The sequence below is a fragment of the Primulina tabacum genome, chromosome 14 (assembly GCF_025594145.1).
Source record: "Primulina tabacum isolate GXHZ01 chromosome 14, ASM2559414v2, whole genome shotgun sequence".
Classification (NCBI taxonomy): Eukaryota; Viridiplantae; Streptophyta; class Magnoliopsida; order Lamiales; family Gesneriaceae; genus Primulina; species Primulina tabacum.
In genome coordinates this window covers 3,347,015-3,369,266 of record NC_134563.1, presented here as the reverse complement: position 1 = coordinate 3,369,266, position 22,252 = coordinate 3,347,015, and the positions used below count along the sequence as shown (strand labels likewise).

The 22,252-nt window shown below is 33.0% G+C and overlaps 1 protein-coding gene across 8 annotated transcripts; it reads left to right on the top strand.

Annotated features, from left to right (window-relative positions):
* Window positions 1-3,452: 3,452 nt before the first annotated feature.
* Window positions 3,453-9,373, top strand: LOC142524104 (protein FAR1-RELATED SEQUENCE 5-like). 8 transcript variants are annotated; one of them, XM_075627859.1, is made up of 7 exons: window positions 3,453-3,669; window positions 4,088-6,435; window positions 6,535-6,684; window positions 6,846-6,905; window positions 7,010-7,256; window positions 7,338-7,431; window positions 8,864-9,373. In XM_075627859.1, exons 2-5 carry the CDS (start codon window positions 4,150-4,152, stop codon window positions 7,085-7,087), a joined length of 2,574 nt encoding a protein of 857 aa, XP_075483974.1. In that variant the 5' UTR covers window positions 3,453-3,669; window positions 4,088-4,149; the 3' UTR covers window positions 7,088-7,256; window positions 7,338-7,431; window positions 8,864-9,373. The 8 variants fall into 8 exon arrangements, with proteins under 8 accessions (XP_075483974.1, XP_075483973.1, XP_075483969.1 ...); XM_075627858.1 differs by having other exon boundaries at window positions 7,341-7,431; window positions 8,864-9,372; XM_075627854.1 differs by lacking the exon at window positions 8,864-9,373 and adding an exon at window positions 7,742-8,839 and having other exon boundaries at window positions 7,341-7,435.
* The last annotated feature ends 12,879 nt before the right edge of the window (window positions 9,374-22,252 follow it).

Sequence of the window (22,252 nt, the reverse complement as noted above, 5' to 3'; positions counted from 1 at the left end):
TTATATATTCTAAGGTTACGTAATCTAATAGACAAATTTTTTGGGATGATACTCATTTTTTGTTTATAACCTAACATTGATGCTTTTGTTGAGAGTCGATATAGCAGAAGAGGTAACCCAGAAAATGATTACCATCTGAAAAAGTGAGTAAAAGTCATTTAGAGTGAGTTGTCGTGGATGTCAGCTTTTCAATTGGTCGACAATATTACAAAATTCTCATATTGATATATTAAACTAATAAACAATGGCTTATAAACTCTAGAATATTCGATAAAAAAAAAAAAAAAACTCTAGAATATTACACCATTCAATAGACAAATTTTTATGTCTCTCTTGAGTTTATAACAGAATATGGCACTACCCAAAACAAAAAAAAAGCACTTTAATGAAAGAACATATATAGTTTAACTTGCAAATGTGCAAGACGATCTATTTATAAACCTTAACATATTTGAGTTATAGTATTTTATACCTAATTTGATCGAACCGACCTATATATTTAAATATTTTGGTGACATTTTTCACCAATTATAGTTAATGTTTGATATTTAATTTTTTTATAACAAAAAGTCTTATTTCGATATAAAATCGATCACCTATAGTAGAGAATTTAAGTCCTACTATCCTACAAGAGTTTTAAAATTAGAATAAGTTACACACTACCTAGGCAATTTTACGGATCTTTTTCTTGAGATAGATCATCTTGATTCATGCTTAAATAAAAATTAATACTTTTTACATAAAAAATAATATTTTTTATGAATCAAATTATATTAAAGATTAGTCTCATAAAACTAACTACTGAGATCGTTGTACATGAGTTTTTGTGTATAAATAAGTTTAAGTATAGTTCGATTAGCATGAATGTGATTATATATATCGTACTGTTTATTGATGAATGTGATTTTTTTTGTATGTTTGTGTGTTGCTTTTTTTTTTAAATTGATTTGATTATTGGTTTTCGAGATTATATAAGATTGTAATTTATTTATTTGGCTCTTGGATTGATTTTTACTCAATTCGATTCGATCATATATAATTATACATTGCATCGGTTAGTATTTAAATTATAATTTGTATTTGTTTTGTGATAAAAATAAATTATTTATGCTTCTTTATTTTGATTATTCTTATTATGTTTATATTATGCATATATTCATCTATTACTAGTGATATTAGACCTAGAAAATTAATTCATTGAGTTCTTTTTTTGTTTATATATCTCATTTTTTATAATTTAATAAATTTACGAAGCGTGTTGGATATTGGTGATAATTATGTACATTTAATTATCGGCTTGTATGTAATATTTTATATTTAATAAAAAAAGTTATATAAGACCTTTCCCTGAAAATTAGCTCAGGCTAGGGATATAAATGAACTAAACCGTTTGCGAGCTATTTGAAACTCGGTTCAATAAAAAGCTCGTTTGAGTTCGTTTGTTAATCATATCAAGCCAAGCTCAAGCTCGATTTTAAGCTCGAAAAATTAATCAAACCAAGCTCAAGCCTAAAGATATACAAGTTCGCAAACATGTTTGATAATAGGCTCTCGAGCTCGGCTCGTTTAGGTGGGTCGTAAGCTTGAGCTTGACTCATTTGTTGAGTTGACAAATAAAAATAGTAGTACTAATGTCAATGGAAGGAATTGAACACAAGACAAATAAAAATATTAGTATTAATGTTATTATGAACTTTGCAGGATACTTGATTAGTTGTTATTGGAGATGATTTTGTAATTCCTTATTTTAATGGATTCTTTGATGTCATCCCTACTTTCTCATCAGACTTAATTGAAGTATTAAAATGGTGAAATTATTTCATTGTTTTTTATATGGTGATATCAATGTATGATAATATCTAGATGTATTATTTTGGAATGTTCAATAATATATTGATTTATGTTTTTTTAGCTCTTATTTGTGCCGTTTTTGTTATTTATGAATGAATTTACATTTTTATGTCTGATTTAAAATTAGTTTATAGATATATTTAATTTTTAACAAGCTCGAATCAAGCGCAAACTCGAGCTCAATTATATGTTTTACGAGATCGAAAACGAGCTGAGCTCAAGCCAGGCTTGTTAAACATGTTAAACGAGCTATTAATGAATCAAGCTCGATTCTGGCTTGATTAACATGCTAAACGAGCTTTTAACGAGCTGAGCTCGAGCTTTTCCCGAGCTTGGTAATTTCAAAACAAACCAAGCTCAAGCCTGATAATAAAAGCTCGAATCGAGCTCGAGCATCAAACAATCTTAAACGAGTCAAGCTCAAACTTGATACTGTTTGATTTGGTTTGGATCATTTACATCCCTGACTCCTGGGCCTTACAATTTTCTTGACACGATCATGCCATCGACATTGATACTGGGACAGGTTCGTAGTATCCACCAAAAATAATCTAAGTATTTTGATTAACATCGTCGACAACTGAGTACTTATTTAGTTATTTTGGTTTATTATTTAATTATATAATAGTTTACTTAAAAATATATGTATATAAAAATTTTAAATATATGTATATATATATATATATAAATTTTAAAAATTTATAAATCAATAAATAATTTATAAACAAAATAGATTAATTTATCAAAATTTAAGAATATTTGTTCATTACAATATTATTTGAGACAAAATTAAAAATCAATAAATAATTTATAAACAAAATAGATTAATTTATCAAAATTTAATAATATTTTTTCATTAAATTATTATTTGAGACAAAATTAAATAAAATTAATAAATAATAATTTGTAACTAAAAAAATAAATTACTAACATTAGCTCGGAACAATGATTTATCATAAAATGTCGTCAAAGAGAACCGGTTCGCAAATACCGGTTCTTGTTTAGCGACTGTTATTGACAATGTCTATATTGACGATTCACCATAAACCATAGCCAATTTGAGTCATTTCAAAAAGAGCTGGTTCGATTTTGGCGACGGTTCGACAAAATCTGTTACTAATATAATGACAGATTTTGTTGGACTGTTGTTACTTCCAGGACACATCATAAATCGTCGGTTATATAATAGCTGATGTTTTTAAAAGAATGCTATCACCAAAATAGCAACGATTTTTGTGTTCAGTAATTGATTTCATCAATGATTTCTAAAAAAACATTGTTGTCTGTGCAGAAGAATAGATGGATGATTTAAAACAATTGTCGATGATCCTCGTCAACAACGATTTAGGCCGTCGCAAAATGGCCGGATTCCTTGTCGTGGTAAACAAACCAGAACGAAAATCGTGCACAAACTGTTAGGTTCTAATTTCACCTTCCATTGAATAGTATCTAACCGTTTTAGAAACCATGATCCACCTGCATAAAGTTTATTTTTGCTTTATTTAAAAAATGGAGGACTAATTTGCTATAGATCGTAGTCGAAAGGAACAAATACGAAATTTTTAAATATTACTTATACTGCCACAATTGCAATCGAGTCCTTTTTCAACACCCCCTTCCTTTTAAGCTCTTGGCGACTCGCAAAATGGAATTTTAGCCCAAAGAAAACAGAGAGGAAGGTAACGAAGGAAACATAAAAGGAAATCTTCATAAAACATTTACCCGTCGGAACGCGACATCAAGTCCAGTTTTCTTCTATCTCCCAAAATCTTTAATTCTTTTTGTTTCAAGTTTTGTGGGGTTAGTGAATCTGCCCAGGTATAGTGTTTATCCCTTCGGAATCCTTTTGTTTTTGTGTGTACCCTTTTCGTGGAATGATTCTTATGCATTTTGGATGAGAAATTAGGTATGGGTATTGATGGTTCTTCTACAATTTTAAGATTCTTTTCTTTTATCTTCTCAGAAGTGTGTATGACAAAAATTCAGTCTTTGATGATACAATGATAATTTGTAATTAATGAATGATTATGCAATGTATGGATTCATGAGAAAAAACATCGTTGTCACGAAGAATGCTTTGTGAAGCACCCAAGTTTTGTGGTTGAGGATTTTTTCTTTCTTGTTTGGTGTGTGAGGTACTATGTTTTTTTTTGCTAGATTATGTATTTTGGTGTGGACATATGCTTTAAGTTTGACAATTTGTACATGTTGTGTTTTGAATTCCCCATATGTCTAGATACGAGGATGATGCAATAATTTTAGTTCATAATCGGTTTAGTTGCATGTGATTGGAAGATCATGGATAGAGTTGAGGATGAGGCTGTCAGGAACCACGAGGAACCCATGGATCTTAGAATATCGAATAGTTTGGACTTGAATGTGGAGCAAGACTGTCAAAATTTCAAATTTAATGCTAAAGATGAAGTGCTCAAGCTTGGTATGGAGTTTGTTTCGGACGAGCAAGCATATGGTTTTTACAGTAGGTATGCTGAATTGGTGGGGTTTAGTGTGAGAAAAGATTGGGTCAATAGGAGTAAGGTCCATGGTCGGGTGATGTCCCGAAAGTTTACGTGTTCTAGACAAGGTCACCGTAAGAAAGACAGGCGAGATATTAATGTTAAAAAGCATCGCAAGGAGACGCGAACAGGTTGTTTGGCATATATGGTTGTAACCCGTCAACCTAATGGTAAGTATCAGGTTACGCAATTTGAAAAGGAGCACAATCATGATGATGTCGACCTCAGTAAAGCTGAGAAGTTATTGGAATTTCCGTTATGTGGAAATTGGGAGTCGACTGAAGTTTCTGAATCTGACACAATGAAGAATTTAGAGATTAAGTCAAGACTATCTATTCAATTGTTAGGTATACGCTTATGTGCTCCAGATAAATTTGATGACTTTCAAAGTGAGACTGAAAACCTTTACTTGAGCACTGAGCGGACAAGAGATATGAAGGAAGGAGATGCAGCACGGTTATTGTATTACTTCCAAAGGCAACATTTTTTAAATCCTGCATTCTTTTACTCGGTACAACTGGATATTGAAGATAAGATAACCAACATTTTTTGGGCTGATGACAATATGATTATTGACTGTGCACACTTTGGTGATGTTGTTTGCCTAGATACATCATCCATAAGAAACAAGGATTCTCGCCCCTTTGTGCAGTTCGTTGGTCTAAATCATCATCGACAGGTAGTAGTTTTTGGTGCTGCCTTGCTATATGATGACACTGTTGATACGTTCAAGTGGCTATTTCAAACTTTTGTCGAGACGATGTCTGGTAAGAAACCAAAATTCATTCTCTCAGATCAAGATGCAACAATTGTGCAAGCTATTCATGCATTGTTACCAGAAACAAACCATGTTATATGTGCCTGGCAGATGTATCTGATTGCTCATAAGCATCTGCGTCATTTAATAAATGATCATGATTCATTTGCAACTGACTTTAGAAATTGCATCTTTTCTCATGAGCAAGAGGATGAGTTTTTCCAAGCATGGGATTCGATGTTAGAAAAACATGGCCTGCATCAAAATTCATGGTTGAAATGGATGTTTAGAGAAAAAGAAAAATGGGCTGCAACATATGGTAGAAATACTTTCTTCATCGAAAGCAATGGCAAACATCTCGTTGAGCAGATGTCAGATAAACTCAGGAGCTATTTGGGCCCTGACCTTGACATGCTGCAGTTTTTAAAGCACTTTGAGAGTGTGGTTAATGAACAAAAGTACAGTGAACTAGAAGCAGCTTTTCAAACACAAAGAAAGGCTCCAGTTTTGATGGCTAATGCCATTTTGCTGAAGCTTCCCAGTGAAATTTATACTCCAAAAGCATTTGAAGTATTTCAGAGGGAATATGAGAAGTGTTTAAACATAATCATTAACAAAAGTGGTGAGCAAGATTCGAAATTCGATTACAAAGTTAGAATGTATGGGAAGTCGAAAGACTTTTTGGTTGTGTATAATTCTCTTGATGGCACAGTTTCTTGCAACTGTCTGAAGTTTGAGCATGTGGGGTTTTTGTGTAGTCATGCTCTAAAAGTGCTTGATCATCACAATATAAAGGTTGTTCCTTCTTGTTACATCTTAAAGAGATGGACAAAAGACGCGAGGATTTTACCTATTAGAGAAAATTATGGTTATGCAACAGAAGATAACAGAAAGGTGATTGCTACCCGATATAAGGATCTCTGTCGCAATATAATTAAAATATCTGCTAGAGCTGCTGAATCTGATCCTGCATTTGAATTTGCTGCAAGACAACTTGATGAAGTGATGCAAGGTGTCGAAAGAATCTTGAATTTCAAATCATTTGAGAATATTAGAGGCACTTTTGCTTCTGAAAATGCACCAGCAGTTGTCGGTTTGGATAGAAATGATTTTGGGGATCAGGATGCTAATGTATTGCAAGAAGCAGTTGAAACAGATCAACTGAATCATTATGATGAACAAGTCCCCAGTGCTGGTGGAGAGCTCGATGTTCACCCATCTCCGTCACGGACTGTTTTATCTGTTGCATGTGCCCCTTCAGCATATATTTCATCTCCCATTCCAGCACCTACACTAAGTTCAATTACGCAGGTAATATAAACTAAATGTTCAAAGATATCCTATGCGAAGCTTTCTACAACTATTTTATCTTTTATCTAAATTTGACCTTGTATATTGTTTCTTTTGAAGGGTTTGTACTCCGTCGAAGCAAATCATGTGGTTCAGAGAATGTATCAAGCATCTAATTTAACGATCAATCATCAACCTAATCCTAACATGTATGAACCTCAGGCTTTTTACTGTAACCAACATTCTCCCAGCCATTCTCATGTCCTACAGGTAAGCTCACCTCATAGAATTATTGCTAGTTTCTGTATAATTTATATCAACACTTCAATCTTTTGTATAATCCATACCTATACTTTGATTGTTTGGCCTTGCTCATGTTAATTGTTGCACACTTAAATTGGGTTGTGTCTCTTGTGTTCATTTTTGTGCAGGAGTCCCTGATTTGTAACCAATTCCAAGACTCAATGTCAAGTGGCACTCAACTCAAGCAGGTAATACATAATTTGTAGAACTCGTGTGGGCTGCACTTTTGTGTCCCGCAGATCTTTTTCCCACAAAATAGACCGTTCTCCACTGATTTGCGTTGCCCCTGTAGGTGGTTGATGATGGTCAACTCACGCATCCATCTTCATTCATGCATTATAGTCGCAGATACCGAGCTGCCGATGTTTAAAACATATACTGAGAGTACTGGCTTTGTATTTCCTAATGAGTCAATGTATTTGCGTGTGGCAACTAAAAACGCAGTACATGCACTACAAAATTATAGAGCAGATGGTTAAGATTGAGATAGTTTTTCTTGCATGTGGCAACTCTTTTGCTATGGATGCTGACACAGAAAGGTCGTTCCTCCCGTCATCAATTTGTATTGTATTCCTTTCTGTTCTTTAGTATCGACACTTCTGATTTTCTTTTTTCATTAGTAGGTGTGATTGGGAAGTTTGCATATTGAGGTCGATTTTGCTTGAGAAACGTGTTTAAGAGAGATCGTCTGTCTCTATCCATAATGCAGTTAAGGTACGTAGTTCTGTGGCAGAGTTCTCTCTAGGAACAATATCTCTATATTCGCACAGACAATCAGTTGATGGTCGCATGTTTTTCCTAAGTTAGTTCTGTCCTATATTCTTGACAATGTATTTACTGTAAATGTAGTTGTTAGGCAAAAGTTTGCAAGGATCTAGTCAACTGAAACTCCTTCTGTTTTACTTGATGATGATTCCTAATAAATTAATATTGAAGGTTCTAAAATATCTTCAAGTTTTTTCAATGCTCTACTTAAAATTTCGCTTTTTCCTTTAAATTTCTGCTACTCGGCCATCTGCAGAAGTTATAATGCATAGTTTAATAACAACTTTTCTGCATCCCCCACTTCTTTCATTTCACTAATCACTGGGAGTGGTGGTGGATGAAACCAACCCAAGCTACACATTCAGCAGGGGCTATTGAATGAAGATCCATAATGCCTCAGTTGGACCCAACCTGGAATAGATTCAAGAAAATTGGTGGACTGTAGAATCCTCTATTCATCATGTCATAGTTATTTAAAAGCCCACGAGGCAAGTGCCTAGGTTCAGGGCTCTGCTTTTGTGCCTCGATGTAGGCCTTAATCATAGAACCCAAGTCTTTGTACATTTTTAGGCTCAAGTTCATGTTTAACTGTGCCTTCAATGTAGAGATGGTGAATCCACGAAGAAACACAAGATAAGGAACGTCAATTTTGCTTATATACCAAGAATACTTGTTTTATTATTCTTTTATGATTATCACATTATTTGTCATGAAGTTTCCTCAAATATTTAGAATATATCACATCATTTTAGGGTGTTTTACTTCACACGTCTCGCCTTAGGCTCTATGATACTTTTGACCCTTACTAGCCTTGTGCTTCTAACAACTATGATTTATATTTATTTAGATGTTTGTGATGTATCCTATGATAGAATATGTAGCAAGCAATATTCAGTCAATGTAAGAAAATATATAGAATATGAAGTATTGAAGATCATTTCTTTCTTCACACACACACACACACACACACACACACACACATATATATTTTAGTGAGACCGTTGCAGAAGATGGGGATCATGATGAAAGAAGGAATATTTGGTTTGTTCTAAAGTGTGGGGATAGAGAAGAAAATGTTTGTTAATGATACAGGTTACTTTCTGTGCCTTATTATTATTTTTATTTTAATTAATTATGGGGACCATAAGGTTGTAATGTGAGGGACAGTTTGGCCGACAGTTGGTGCAACGTTGATTGGATGAATGAATCATGTGGTTATTGATTATCTTGTATGGGGATGGGATGTATAGGAGGACCCTATAATTTATTTTTATTTTATTTTATTTTTATTCCTTTAAATGGGATTCTTTTCTATTATTTAAATAGATTGTGTTTTTTTCTAAGAAAAATATCAACTGCAGTCGTGTTTATTATGAAACAGTGTCACGTACACAGGAGAGAACTAGGCCAAAACCTCCGTATACAACCATACCACCATACAAATTTACAAGAGCTTCAGAAAATACCACACGAATACTCTAATTTTCTGATACTGGTTTCACCTGCATTTTATTTATGCATTTTTCTGATGAATCAAATTGTGCAACGAGCCGAGCAACTTCTGGGAAGCTTTCTCTCAGATGTTTCTAAAAAGTGATGTAGCATCTGACCAAAGTCGGTGTCGACGAATCGGCCTCCTCAATGGCAACTTCAAGTTCTTTAATTTCTTTTGCCCGTGATTCTTTCCTTCGTTCTTGTTTAAGATTCCCACGGGTTCGTATCATGAGTTTTAATTGAGGAACTAGTAGAGTTAGTTGATTTATATGAACTCCCTCCCTTTTTTCCAACTTTCCTTGTTAGCTATCGTAGAATCCCTTGAATTGGTCGGTGATATATACATATAAACATGATACATACATGGTAATATATATTATATAGAATGTAATTCGTACCTTAATTCTGGTGGTTTGATGTTAAGTTTTCGAATAGAATTTCGGAAAATGTTTTAACATAATGAATGCACGTTTGATTTTCTTTTGAGGTACATTTTTCTTCCGAAGAAAATTTTAGAATATAATCTCTGTGACCAGGATTTTGATATATGACATTTTCCAATTTTAATTTTTATTTCACAATTGTTTTTCTGCAATGTGCATGCAGATCGTGGGGATTATGGTGTTAATGACTGCAAATTTTTGAAGTATGAGATGAGATAAAAATTCAAAAGAGAGTATAGAATTATTGTGCCAGAAACTTATATGAGACGGTTTCACGGGTCGTATTTTGTGAGACAGATCTCTTATTTGGGTCATCCATGAAAAAATACTATTTTTATGCTAAGAGTATTATTTTTTATTGTGAATATCGGTAGGGTTGATCTGTCTCACAGATAAAGATTCGTGAAACCGTCTCACAAGAGATTTACTCATAAATTGTTGGTACTTCTGATGTATTTTTATACAAGATGTTCGCACGGTACTTCTGATGTATTTTTATACAAGATGTTCGCACGAACATCTGAAATCAAACAGCGAACATCTGAAATCAAACAAAAAATGTGTAATAAACTTTTTGTTTTGAATTCATGTTCGTGTGAACATATTTTTTAAAATGCATCATTTTCGATGTAGCATGGACAAATCTCTAATTCAGTAATTATAGTGAGTGTCATCAACTCATACATACATATATATATATATATATACATATATATGCTTAGCGATCCCCACCACATTAAACGAGTCCAAAATATCCATTTCCCCACACTTCGGCAATGGTCACCATGTTCACGAGTGTGATCACTGATCACGTAAGAAAACGGACAAAACTTGTTTTTTTTAAAAAAAAAAAAAATTAATGTAAAATTCAAAAACTTAGATTTTAAATAGAAATTGGGCCGACATAATCATAACATAAAAGATTTTCTTTGTTTTGGTTACTGGTTAATAATTATTATTATTATTTAACTATTTTTTGTAATGATTATGGGTTGTAGGTTGATCTATCATGTATTTCAACCTATATTCATGTAATACTAGTGAGCATGGCCGTGGGTTGGTTTAACATGAGACGTAACTCATACTCTTGCATTATCACTCATAGAATATCAACTTCGGAAAGTGGTTTTTTCTGTCTCCCTCAACACTCAGCCTAGGACTTTTAGGCTTAAATACCTAGATTCCTAGAGTGTTGTTACCAATTGAGCTTATTATTAAAATTTATACTTTAATTGTTACTGTTTTGATCAATTGAGATGTTTAGAGGAAATGAATAAACACTTCGTAAATTTTTCTTGATCTTTGAGAAAAGGTTAATTCAACTCGTGTTAGCAGTCAAAATCAGATCTCAATCTTCTGTGAGGGCTCGTTAATCTAATCACAATTTATTAACATACAATCATGATGAATCAGTAAACAGCGGAGAAGTGAGTTAAAAATATGCGCTCACTCTCAAAGAGCTCTGGTACTTCCCAATGCTTCCTCTCGAGCACCTGAGATTGAACCACATGTACCACATGTCATGTCCACACAAAAAAGACACGACAACCCCATTTCGAGGATCAGAAACCCCAGTATGAGACATCAACAAACCATGACATATGATATAGAAATGCAAGGCATGAATATGTTCAATATTTCAGGAGTCAAATGATCAGTATCAACAATCATACATAATATGTTCGAGTTGGTCCACGATTTAGAGGACTGTGCCTAGGATATGGCCTAGCCTTGAAGCCAGTAACTACCTAAGCCGCACCGAATCAAGGTAGTCAAATATCTCCATGACACAATATCATATCATATATATAATGAATCTCAACCGAAATATAATTGGATCTCAATAAAAGAAATGCTCAATATGATATATTCAGTGGTACTTATGTATCTAATTAAAATAAAAATGTGTGTGGACAAAAGAAATATTTTATTTTATTGCTTGAATTACTCATTGATAATATACAAGTCAGAATATAATATCACATAAATCAACAAATAGCAAATAAATCATGCACATGATCATCAGATATCTCTCTATCAGACATCGTGAAAAGAATTGATATCTACATACATCAACCAATTTATCATTAATTTAAATCCTCAAGAAAATCTTGGAAATGTCAACTCGGAAAAATCACATGGATATTAAATTTAAATTGTTTTATCATTGTATAAAAATCTCATAACCATTCATATTCAACTAAAATTTCAACTTTAACTATTTAGGCACTTTAAATTTCTAAACTTCCAATGTTCAATTGAAATGCCTAAAAAAAATAATTTCTATTTTATTTCATTGAATATATTTTTCTATTTTTAAATGATGCTAAACTAATATTCAAATGACTAATTTTCTTAAATTCACAAACTTTGAATTTTATCTCAAATTTCACAATATTCGAATTTCATTATTTTATTAACTCGAATTATTGCGATAAATTCCAATTATTATGAAACTATCTTAATTTCATCAAAATATTGCATTATTAATTCAACAATGAATTTTAAACTCACCAGATTATATCTCCGAATCGATCAACTACGCAACATAAGAGAATAATCCAACAATTTATCAATATCGATGTGATATTTGGACTAAAATCGAATTAATTATGAAAGATTAAATTTTACACTTAGGAAGCCTTTGAACTTGCCAAAATAAGGATGTAAATCGGGCCTAAAAACTAAACTCATTGGCAACATGTGGCAAACTCGTTGGAGAAGACAACCGAAATCGCACAGAAAACAAGACCGACTGAGTCACAAGATTTCTACTAAATTTTGGTATCAAAACAAAGCTTATGATACATGGAACAAAACCCCTCAACCAAGTTTGAGTTTTGAGCAGCGGAGGACGGCGATTTCGACGGTTCGTCGGAAAGTTTCGAGAAACCCTTCAGTATCAGTATCAAAATTTAGCTCCAGTCATGGGCTTTCCGAAGATGCGTTTACTTTAAAATTTCATCAAATTATGACGGCGAACAATGCGGTCAAAGTGGCGGAGATGGTTGAGACTTTTGTTTATGGGGAGAGAGAGAATGATGCGAATGTGGTTGATCAAGCTCCAAAGAAGGCATGAGATTCACTGGAGTTGCTCGAAGGACCTATAACAAGGGGACATAGCAAGAAGTTTAAAGAAGCACTTCAAAGACTCAAATTGGATGTCCAAATTAGAGGAGCTTTGGGAACATGGCCACAATGTTGGAAGTGTTTGGGATGTCATTCAAGTGCTAAATAATCATGAGGGCAGCAGCACACGCGCACCCGCGCCTAATCCCGGGCGCCCGCGCGCGCAGCAGGACAGAACGACGCACGCCACCATGCCAGATGTGGCGCAGCCGCGCGCCCGCGCGCGCCCCATCGCCTAAACACGCGCATCCGTGCGCCAGCTGCTGGACAGAGATAGGACCTCGCGCAGCTGCGCGAGATCATGCGCCGCCGCGTAGAAATTTATGCGCAGGCCTAGTTTACAATTTTTCTTGTTTTTTTTTGATAAATATGCATTGTAAAACACTATGAAACAATTACTTTTGAGTTTTATAAAATATTTTGAGTTTTCTCTCAAAATTTTCAAGGCTTTTGCTTTTTTCTTAAAAATCAAACTTATCAAAGATTTCATCTTTGTGCCATTTGTCAATTGTTTTCGCACAGATTGTCAAAGACGAGTTCTTTGAAGGTTCGTCTGAAATTCGATTGCTTCTATCGTTAATATTTGTTGCTAAGTTTCCATCGCTTAGAGGTGAATATCACAAAATCTTTGCTTGTTTCAAAAGATCGGGATAACCCAACGTTCTTTATTCATCGAATCGAGGGCATGACTCTATTTTTGAGTGCGTTTGCTTTTCGTGATTGAAGAATCGTATCAAAGAGGTTGAGACATAGATGATGAAGATGATAGTGACATGGATAATAAGGTAGATAGATCTATGTATGTTGTATGTATGTTCTTTTTTATTATTATTTGGGGTTAAAAATTGACCATGTCTATTTTATTTCAACTCTCGTTTGCTAGATATTTTTTAATACATATTTAAACACATAATTTAATTATTTTAAATTTCTCATTTTAATATAATTACTCTCGATTATTGCCAAATTAAAGGAAAATCAGCATCGGGTCATTACACCTTCTAAATTTCAATGGAAAACTAGAGAAATCAGTGTGGAAAAAGTTCGGCCAAACTTAGTAAACTAAATGAAATCAGTAGACCACAATCAAAAAAATCTCAGGAAAAGTATTGCAGATGAAAATAAATTACACATGGATTGTTTATGGAAGTTCGAATGATGACCTTTTTTTTTTCAGAAGGATTCTATTAAAAGATTTTGTGAGTTACAACCGTTTGAGATAACTCACTTCAGTCGGACTTACCATTATCTAAATGAAACTCATAGTAACATCTTTTCCCAAATAAAATTAATCTACACAAAACCTTTTTTGTCAATTAAAAAACTCACACAAAATACAATATGGCTTTGATACAATTGTGAGTAAGATGTCAACACATGTGATCCTTTGAATAGATCACATGAAACTTTATGTGTGTACTTGTAAATTTCAATAGAGCTTGCAAATCTCAAATAAAAGATGTAATTGGAGTAGAGTATTTGTTGAATCTTGAGATGATCTTATGTAGAGAATTTGCAACATATATATTTGAACGTTTATAATATAGTCGTACTAGAGCAATTTCAAAAATAATACTAGATGTCACGTGTTTTTGTCTTTTATGCCCAAAACATTTTCTAGAGTTGGATTTGATGATTATATATTTTCATTATTTAAGGAAACAAATCAGAGATGATCAGCTAGACAATATAGATATGTGTACGAAGGGAAATATAATTTATATATGAAATTTCTCAAGATATATTCTTCCTTGTTGATGTGATATTTAATATTTAATTATGATTTTGCCTTTCTAGATAATTATGTTAAGATTTTATTGTGATATAATATCTTCATTAAATCTAATTTCATTCTTGATAAGATTATGTGAAATATTGGGTTTTCTTTTTCTAGATATTATATTTATGATAAAGATCTTGAAGATATGATAGTATTGATTTAACTCTTGATTTCTTTATTTTTTAGATTTTCTTGTGAGATGAAGTGAATTATAAATATAAGAGATAAAGATTCAAAAATAGAGAGAGAAGGGATTGAGAGAGAAGAAAAATTCAGAGAGTTCACGTGAAGGTGTTTTTCGTGGGTGATTTTTCGTGTAAAGTTTTCGTGAAGAATTTTAACGTGAGGTATTTTCGTGAAAGGATTTTTCGTGGACGTGATTTTTATTGGAGAGAATTTCGTGGAGATTTTTAGTGAAGAGATTTTCGTGGGAGATTTTTGTGGTGGCTTTCTTCGATCTATTGTTCTCGTGTTTATCGCTCTTCACTTGAAAGTTTTCGTTGCTGCATATTTTGTGCAATTTGCACGTCGCGGTTTTTAGAGACAAATAATTCTCAAGGACGTTGCTATTTCTGGAGAGTGCTGATATCAAGTGTTGCCGTAAATGTTGGAGACATCTCAGACAACACGAGTGCAAGTGTTGGCTGAAAATCGGGTTTTGTTGCTCCAAACTTTTGGCATCTAGTTTTTGCTTTCTTGAATGATTTTATTCTGGTTATTTGTTTTTAGAAAGCTTTATTTTATCAACTTATTGAGGAAATTGATTTTAGTGAGAATCACTAGTGATTGGTTTTTGTAAACGATTTGATTTTCTAGTGATTAATTTTTGCCATAAGGTACTTGTGCAAATTTAATCTCGTCTAAGTTGTTTATTTAAAGTGAGTTTGGGCTATAAAATATAATATTGCGCTGCATGTTGTCCCAGATGTTGTAACATCTGGAACAACACCTAATTCTGACAAATCACAAATTTACAATTTTACATCATATACATCCTATTCTGATATTGTTATTATTTTGTGGTATCTGTCGAACAACACGATTCCTTATAAGTGGTATCAGAGCCTACTCTTGATATACTAAGTGTTGATTCTGGTTTTTGTTTTGTTTGATAGAAATATTTAAATGGACACATCACTGGCAAATGCAGCACTTCGACCACCAGCTCCTAAACCTCATGTCCAACAACAGTTTCGACCAAGGAATGAAGAGAAACACTGGTTGCAAGTAAATCCTTTAGGTGTTGCCCTAGGTGTTGCCACACCTGGCCGCAAAATCTGCAAAAAATCAATGTGTTTAAAATCTACAGCTTCTGGAAATTCGAGTGTAAATGATGAATTGGAAGCTGATGATGAAGAAATCACTCTTGAGAGTGTTCAAAAGCTTTATGAAGAGTTGTTTGATGATTGGACCAAAAGACACAAGCTTAACTCAACTCTTATGAAGGAAAACACCGATCTAAAAGCCGTGGTTGACAAACTTGAAGTAATTTTGAGTTAAAAGGATTTGGAACTTGGTAAGACCAAAGAAGAACTTCAAAAGGCAACTGAGACTTTATCCAAGTTTAATTCAAGCACATCCAAGCTTGATTCCATACTTTTGATGGGAAGAAATGATAAAAAGGGCTTAGGATTCGAAGACAGTGTATTTGATATTGGTGAATCATCCAAATCGACTATCTTTGTGAAAGAAAAAGCTGTTACATCCACACGACCTAGATCTCCAATCAAAAGCTCTCAACCAAAAAGACAACTTGTTGCACCTGTCCCTAAGAAAAGAAAACGCAGGTATGTATGTCATTACTGTTTTAAGCCTGGACATATCAGGCCCTACTGTTTTAAACTCAGGAATGACCGGATGAATCAAAAGACGAGTCAGATGTTGCCCCGAATGTTGCCCAACATTTCCCGCAACACCTCCCACCATCGACCTACAGTAAGACAAATTTGGGTACCAAAAGTAAAAATTCATTGTAATGTTGTTTATACTTCATTAAAAACTAACACTGCATATCATTGGTACTTTAATTGTGGAAGCTCTCGACATATGACAGGATCACAAGAATATCTCATTGATTATGTTGATCAAAAAGGTGGGAGGGTAACCTATGGAGGGGGGGCTAAAGGAAAAATTGTTGGAAAGGGTACTTTGAAGGTTGAAGGACTACCAAAGCTCCACAATGTGCTTCATGTCGAAGGATTAAATTCAAATTTGATAAGCATAAGCCAATTGTGTGATGATAATTTGCATGTCAAGTTTGATAAACATACTTGTGAAGTTTTTGATGAATCTAATATGTGCATTATGACAGGTACAAGGTCTTCCGATAATTGTTATCAAATAGGTGAAGAACTTTCATGCGATCATGCACAAATCAGTGAACTCGACTTTTGGCATCAAAAACTTTGTCATGTAAATTTCAAAACCTTGAAGAACTTGTGTAAGTACGATGCAGTACGAGGTATGCCTAATCTTTCATTTGGTATAACATATGTGTGCGGAGATTGTGAAAAAAGTAAGCAGGCTCGCGTGTCACACCCAGTGTTGCCAACATCTGGGACAACACGCTGTCTGGATTTACTTCACATGGACCTAATGGGTCCTATGGAAGTGGAAAGCTTTGAAAGTAAGAAGTACTCTGTTGTTTGTGTTGATGATTTCTCACGATATTCTTGTGTAAGTTTCGTTAGGGAGAAATCGGACACGTTTGATGTGTTTAAACACTTAGTCACAAAAATCAACAACTTCCAGCTGTCACTTGTGTACTGTGATAATTCTAGTGCAATTTATATTTCAAAAAATCCAATACAACACTCTCGAACAAAACACATTGACATTAGACATCACTTTATTCGAGATTTAGTAGAAAAAGGATTGATTCGAATTGAATTTTTTGATACAAATAACCAACTGGCTGACATACTCACAAAAACATTAGATTTTGAGAGATTCTCCAACCTTAGGAAATCTCTCAGCATGTGTTCTGCCTAATCATTCATAGATGTTGTCTCAGATGTTAAAACATCTCGGACAACACCTAACATGCATGTGCATTTTTAGGATTTCAGCATTCTGCATTTCATTCATACTGTTATATGATGTGTTATCACAATGTTGCATAATCTTTTGATGGACTTACAATTTCTTGTTCTATCTAAACTTAACACACTTGGATATGCTTAACAATCTGATTAAATCACAAAGTAGTTGAAGGATGATCATGTACTCCATGACATTGTCCCATACGAAAAGTGACTTGAAAAGATTGAGTAAAAGACAAATCAATTATGCATATGCTCTGTATCAGAAGAAAAGATTGGAAAAAGCTACCTAAAAGAGTCCAATGAAGACTGTGCTTTTAGCGTGGGAGCTACCTCTTCTGAATTTCATACAGAAGGTAAAATAGAAGAAATTGGAAAAAGCTACCTAGAGGAGTTCTAAAGAAGACCGTTCTTCTAGTGTGGGAGCTACCACTTCTATGATCAGAAAGCTGTTAAGTCACCAAGTGTGAAGAAAAATCAAAATTGTTTTTTTGGAATTGTACGTGTTGTCAGAAAATGTTGCCAACATTTGTGAAAACACTTCATTTGTGAACATATCTCATATTTGTTTACATGTTTCCATTTCTGTTACATTATGTTATTAGGCATAAATAGGTCATGCATAAACATAACATTGTGAATATTGTTGTGTCATGAGGTATGAGTATTTCAATAGAGAAAATTCGTTGAAAATCCTGATTTTACGAAAAACTGAATGTGTGATTTTTGATGGTTCAGTGGTGTTAAAATCAACGTGGGTTTCAATTCTGGAAATTATTTTGAAATTATTTTTGACGCAATTATCTCAGTAATTTTGGATAGTGATTACGAGCTAAAGCTGATCTTGTCTCCTACGAGAACTTAGTTTCTGACTATCGTCTGGCTATGGAGGTAGATGTTCATTCTGGACAAAAAGGGGGAGAAGATGCGACTCAAACTCAAGGGACTGTGAATTGAAAGGATCAAATGATACCTTTGCTTGATTTCTTTTTTAATGTTCTGCTTTGTTAAGGTTTTACTTCTCTGATGTGTTTCTGTTTTAATGAACTGTTAATGATTTTTGCAGGTGTTGCCAACACAATGAACAACACCCGTACTGACTTGATTTTATTCAGGGGGAGAAAAATTCTCATATTAAGGGGGAGTTAACTGGAGTTTAACTGACAAATTGAGTTTGATTTGATTTTGTCCAGAAAGGTAATTATGGTTTTGCCTTTCTAGATAATTATGTTAAGATTTTATTGTGATATAATATCTTCCTTAAATCTAATTTCATTCTTGATAATATTATGTGGAGTATTGTGTTTTCTTTTTCTAGATATTATACTTATGATAAAGATCTTGAAGATATAATATTATTAATTTAACTCTTGATTTCTTTATTTTTTAGATTTCCTTGTGAGATGAAGTGAATTATAAATATAAGAGATGAAGATTCAAAAATAGAAAGAGAAGGGATTGAGAGAGAAGAAGAAAAATTCAGAGAGTTCACGTGAAGGTGTTTTTCGTGGGTGATTTTCGTGAAAAATTTTAACGTGAGGTATTTTCGTGAAAGGATTTTTCGTGGACGTGATTTTAATTGGAGGAGAACTTTCGTGGAAGAATTTTTATTGGAGAGAATTTCGTGGAGATTTTTAGTGAAGAGATTTTTGTGGTGGCTTTCTTCGATCTATTGTTCTCGTGTTTATCGCTCTTCACTTGAAAGTTTTCGTTGTTGCATATTGTGTGCAATTTGCACCTCGCGGTTTTTAGAGACAAATAATTCTCAAGTACGTTGTTGTTTCTGGAGAGTGCTGATATCAAGTGTTGCCGTAAATGTTGGAGACATCTCAGACAACACGAGTGCAAGTGTTGGCTGAAAATCGGGTTTTGTTGCTCCAAACTTTTGGCATCTAGTTTTTGCTTTCTTGAATGATTTTTATTCTGGTTATTTGTTTTTAGAAAGCTTTATTTTCTCAACTTATTGAGGAAATTGATTTTAGTGAGAATCACTAGTGATTGGTTTTTGTAAACGATTTGATTTTCTAGTGATTAATTTTTGTCATAAGGCATCGCACAAGTATTTATACTTGTGCAAATTTAATCTCGTCTAAGTTATTTATTTAAAGTGAGTTTGAGCTATAAAATATAATATTCTGCTGCATGTTACAACATCTGGAACAACACCTAATTCTGACAAATCACAAATTTACAATTTTACATCATATACATCCTATTTCTGATATTGTTATTATTTTGTGGTATCTGTCGAACAACACGATTCCTTACCGTGGATAAATTAGTAAACGTTGTCTTTTCCTTAATAATTTATAAAAGATCTTCTGAAATATTCGCAAGAGGTCTTCTGAAATGTGGTATGCTGAAACTTTTGTTTTTTGAATACTTCTATACTTATAGAATCTGAGATACGTCACCAAAACTTATAAATATTCTCAAGTATTATATTTTTACTTTGTTACGCCTAAATTTCTGGAAAGTAAATGTGCTAGTTTATTACATGACATATACATAAATAATTTTATATTAGTTTATACATAATATAAAATAAGTAAAATTTAAAATTATACTTTAAAATTCATGATAGAAATCAACTGACCATAACATGTGGCACGAAGGGACGAAATTGTATCTTACATATCGTACATTAATTATTTGAGATGTAAACAGTATACATGGGCACAATGTTAATTTTTTTTCCCATGTATACTGTTTACATATATATATATATATATATATAGAATAAATAACTTTTAAAATTTTCTATAAAATTTTGTGTATATATATATATATAGACGGCTTTTTAAAAAAATATTATAAATTAATAAAATCATTATAAAAATGTGGTAAATTGTGAGGTTTTGTAAAACTAGTACAATTCGGGACTTATAGAAGGTAATCCGTGATTTTTTATTTTTTATTTTAAAAAAAAAAAGAAAAGAAAGTGGGGGCGCGGATTTTTAAAAAAAATAAAAGGGAGATCGGCGACTGTTTGTGTAAAACCGTCGCCAACCAAAAACCGTCGCTAAGGCAAATCCGTGAAAAACTGTCACTGATTCTAAGAAGCCGTATCACTCCTTGTGTTTTCTTCCTTTAAGTAGAAATGCGGGTATTCTTTCCATCATCGTCGAAAATAATTGTTCCTCATATTCATTCTCGCAACTTATTTCTTTCATTCGATTTATATGTGCAAAATCCATCTTTTCTAATTCGATCATATATTAATATTATTTGTTGATTTTATCGTCAATTTCATTTGAAGAGATACGAAGATGTAATGTTTAATTTCGTTGATAATATTATAATTATATATTAAGAAGTAATTTTTTGTGTAATTTTTTTTATAATACTTGTCATTTATTTCAGATATTAACATCGTCCGTTGATATTATTACAAGTTCCGTATAATTACGTCTGAGTAACAATTATTTTCGACGATGATGGAAAGAATACCCGCATTTCTACTTGAAAACACACGGCTTCTTAGAATCCGTGACAGGGTTTCACGGATTTGCCTTAGCGACGGTTTTTGGTTAAACCGTCGCCAATGGCGACGGTTTTGCACAAACAGTCGCCGATCTCCTTTTTATTTTTTTTTTAAAATCCGTGCCCCCACTTTCTTTTCCTTTTTAAAAAAAAAAATTAAAAAATATGAATCCGGGACAGTAAGTCCTGGATTGTACTAGTTTTACAAAATTTTACAATTTGTCACATTTTACAATGATTTTATTAATTTATAATATTTTAAAAAAAAACCCATATATAGACAACTATTATATAAAAATATTTTCATGGATAAAAATATATTTAAACAATTTTCCATATTATTCTAAAAACATCAAAAAATATATCTCACTTATTTTTTTAAAAGAAAAAACTTGTGTGAGACGGTATCACGGATCGTATTTTGTGAGACATATATCTTATTGGCAAAAACTTGTGTGAGACGGTCTCACGGGTCGTATTTGTGAGACGGATCTTTTATTTGGGTCATCCATGAAAAAATATTACTTTTTATGATAAGAATATTGCTTTTTAGTGAATATGGGTAGGGTTGACCCGTCTCACAGATTAAGATCCGTGAGACGGTCTCACATGAGACTCACTCTTATTGTTTGGGTCATCCATTAAAAAATATTACTTTGTATGCTACAAGTATTATTTTTTATTGTGAATATCGGTAGGTTTGACTCATCTCACAGATAAAGATTCGTAAGACCGTCTTACAAGAGACATATTCCTTTTAAAAATTATACTTGAAAAACAGTGTTTTTGAAAATATTTTCATAACTTATTTTTTTCCCCAAACACAACACATTAATTTTCACACTTATAAAATAATAAAAACGTTTTTAAAGTACTTTATCTAAATATATTTTTATTTTTGAATCGTTGGGGGAAGCCAACTTAGGTTAGACCAATTTCATTGGTTAGCAAACTTTAAGCACTACAATACATGTTTTTGGAAGGATGGTAAAATTCACATGGAAGTGCGTCGTGTTTCCTAGAGTGACACATTTTGGAAGATTGAATATTATTTCCTTTTCCGATATCCACATTGAGTGATTTTAAAGTTTGGTAAAAATCAAGACATATATATCTACAATTTTCACGTTGATCACTTTAACTAATTTGATTATTTGTTGTCCCAATTCGGTCGAGGATGTCGTGCCATATCCGTGTTCGAAATTTATATAAGACCATTAACCTTTAAAAAGAGGTATCGGAGCCGTTAGAAACATGAACCAAATCTGAATCCAAGCGGTTCGTTCGAGTAACACTTTTAATTGGAACCAAAATTGTCGTTTCTGAGTCGTGATTAAGCCTAATTTTAGGTGTCAATTGTTGAAAATTAATAATTAAAATAGTTTAAGCTTTTGTGAATA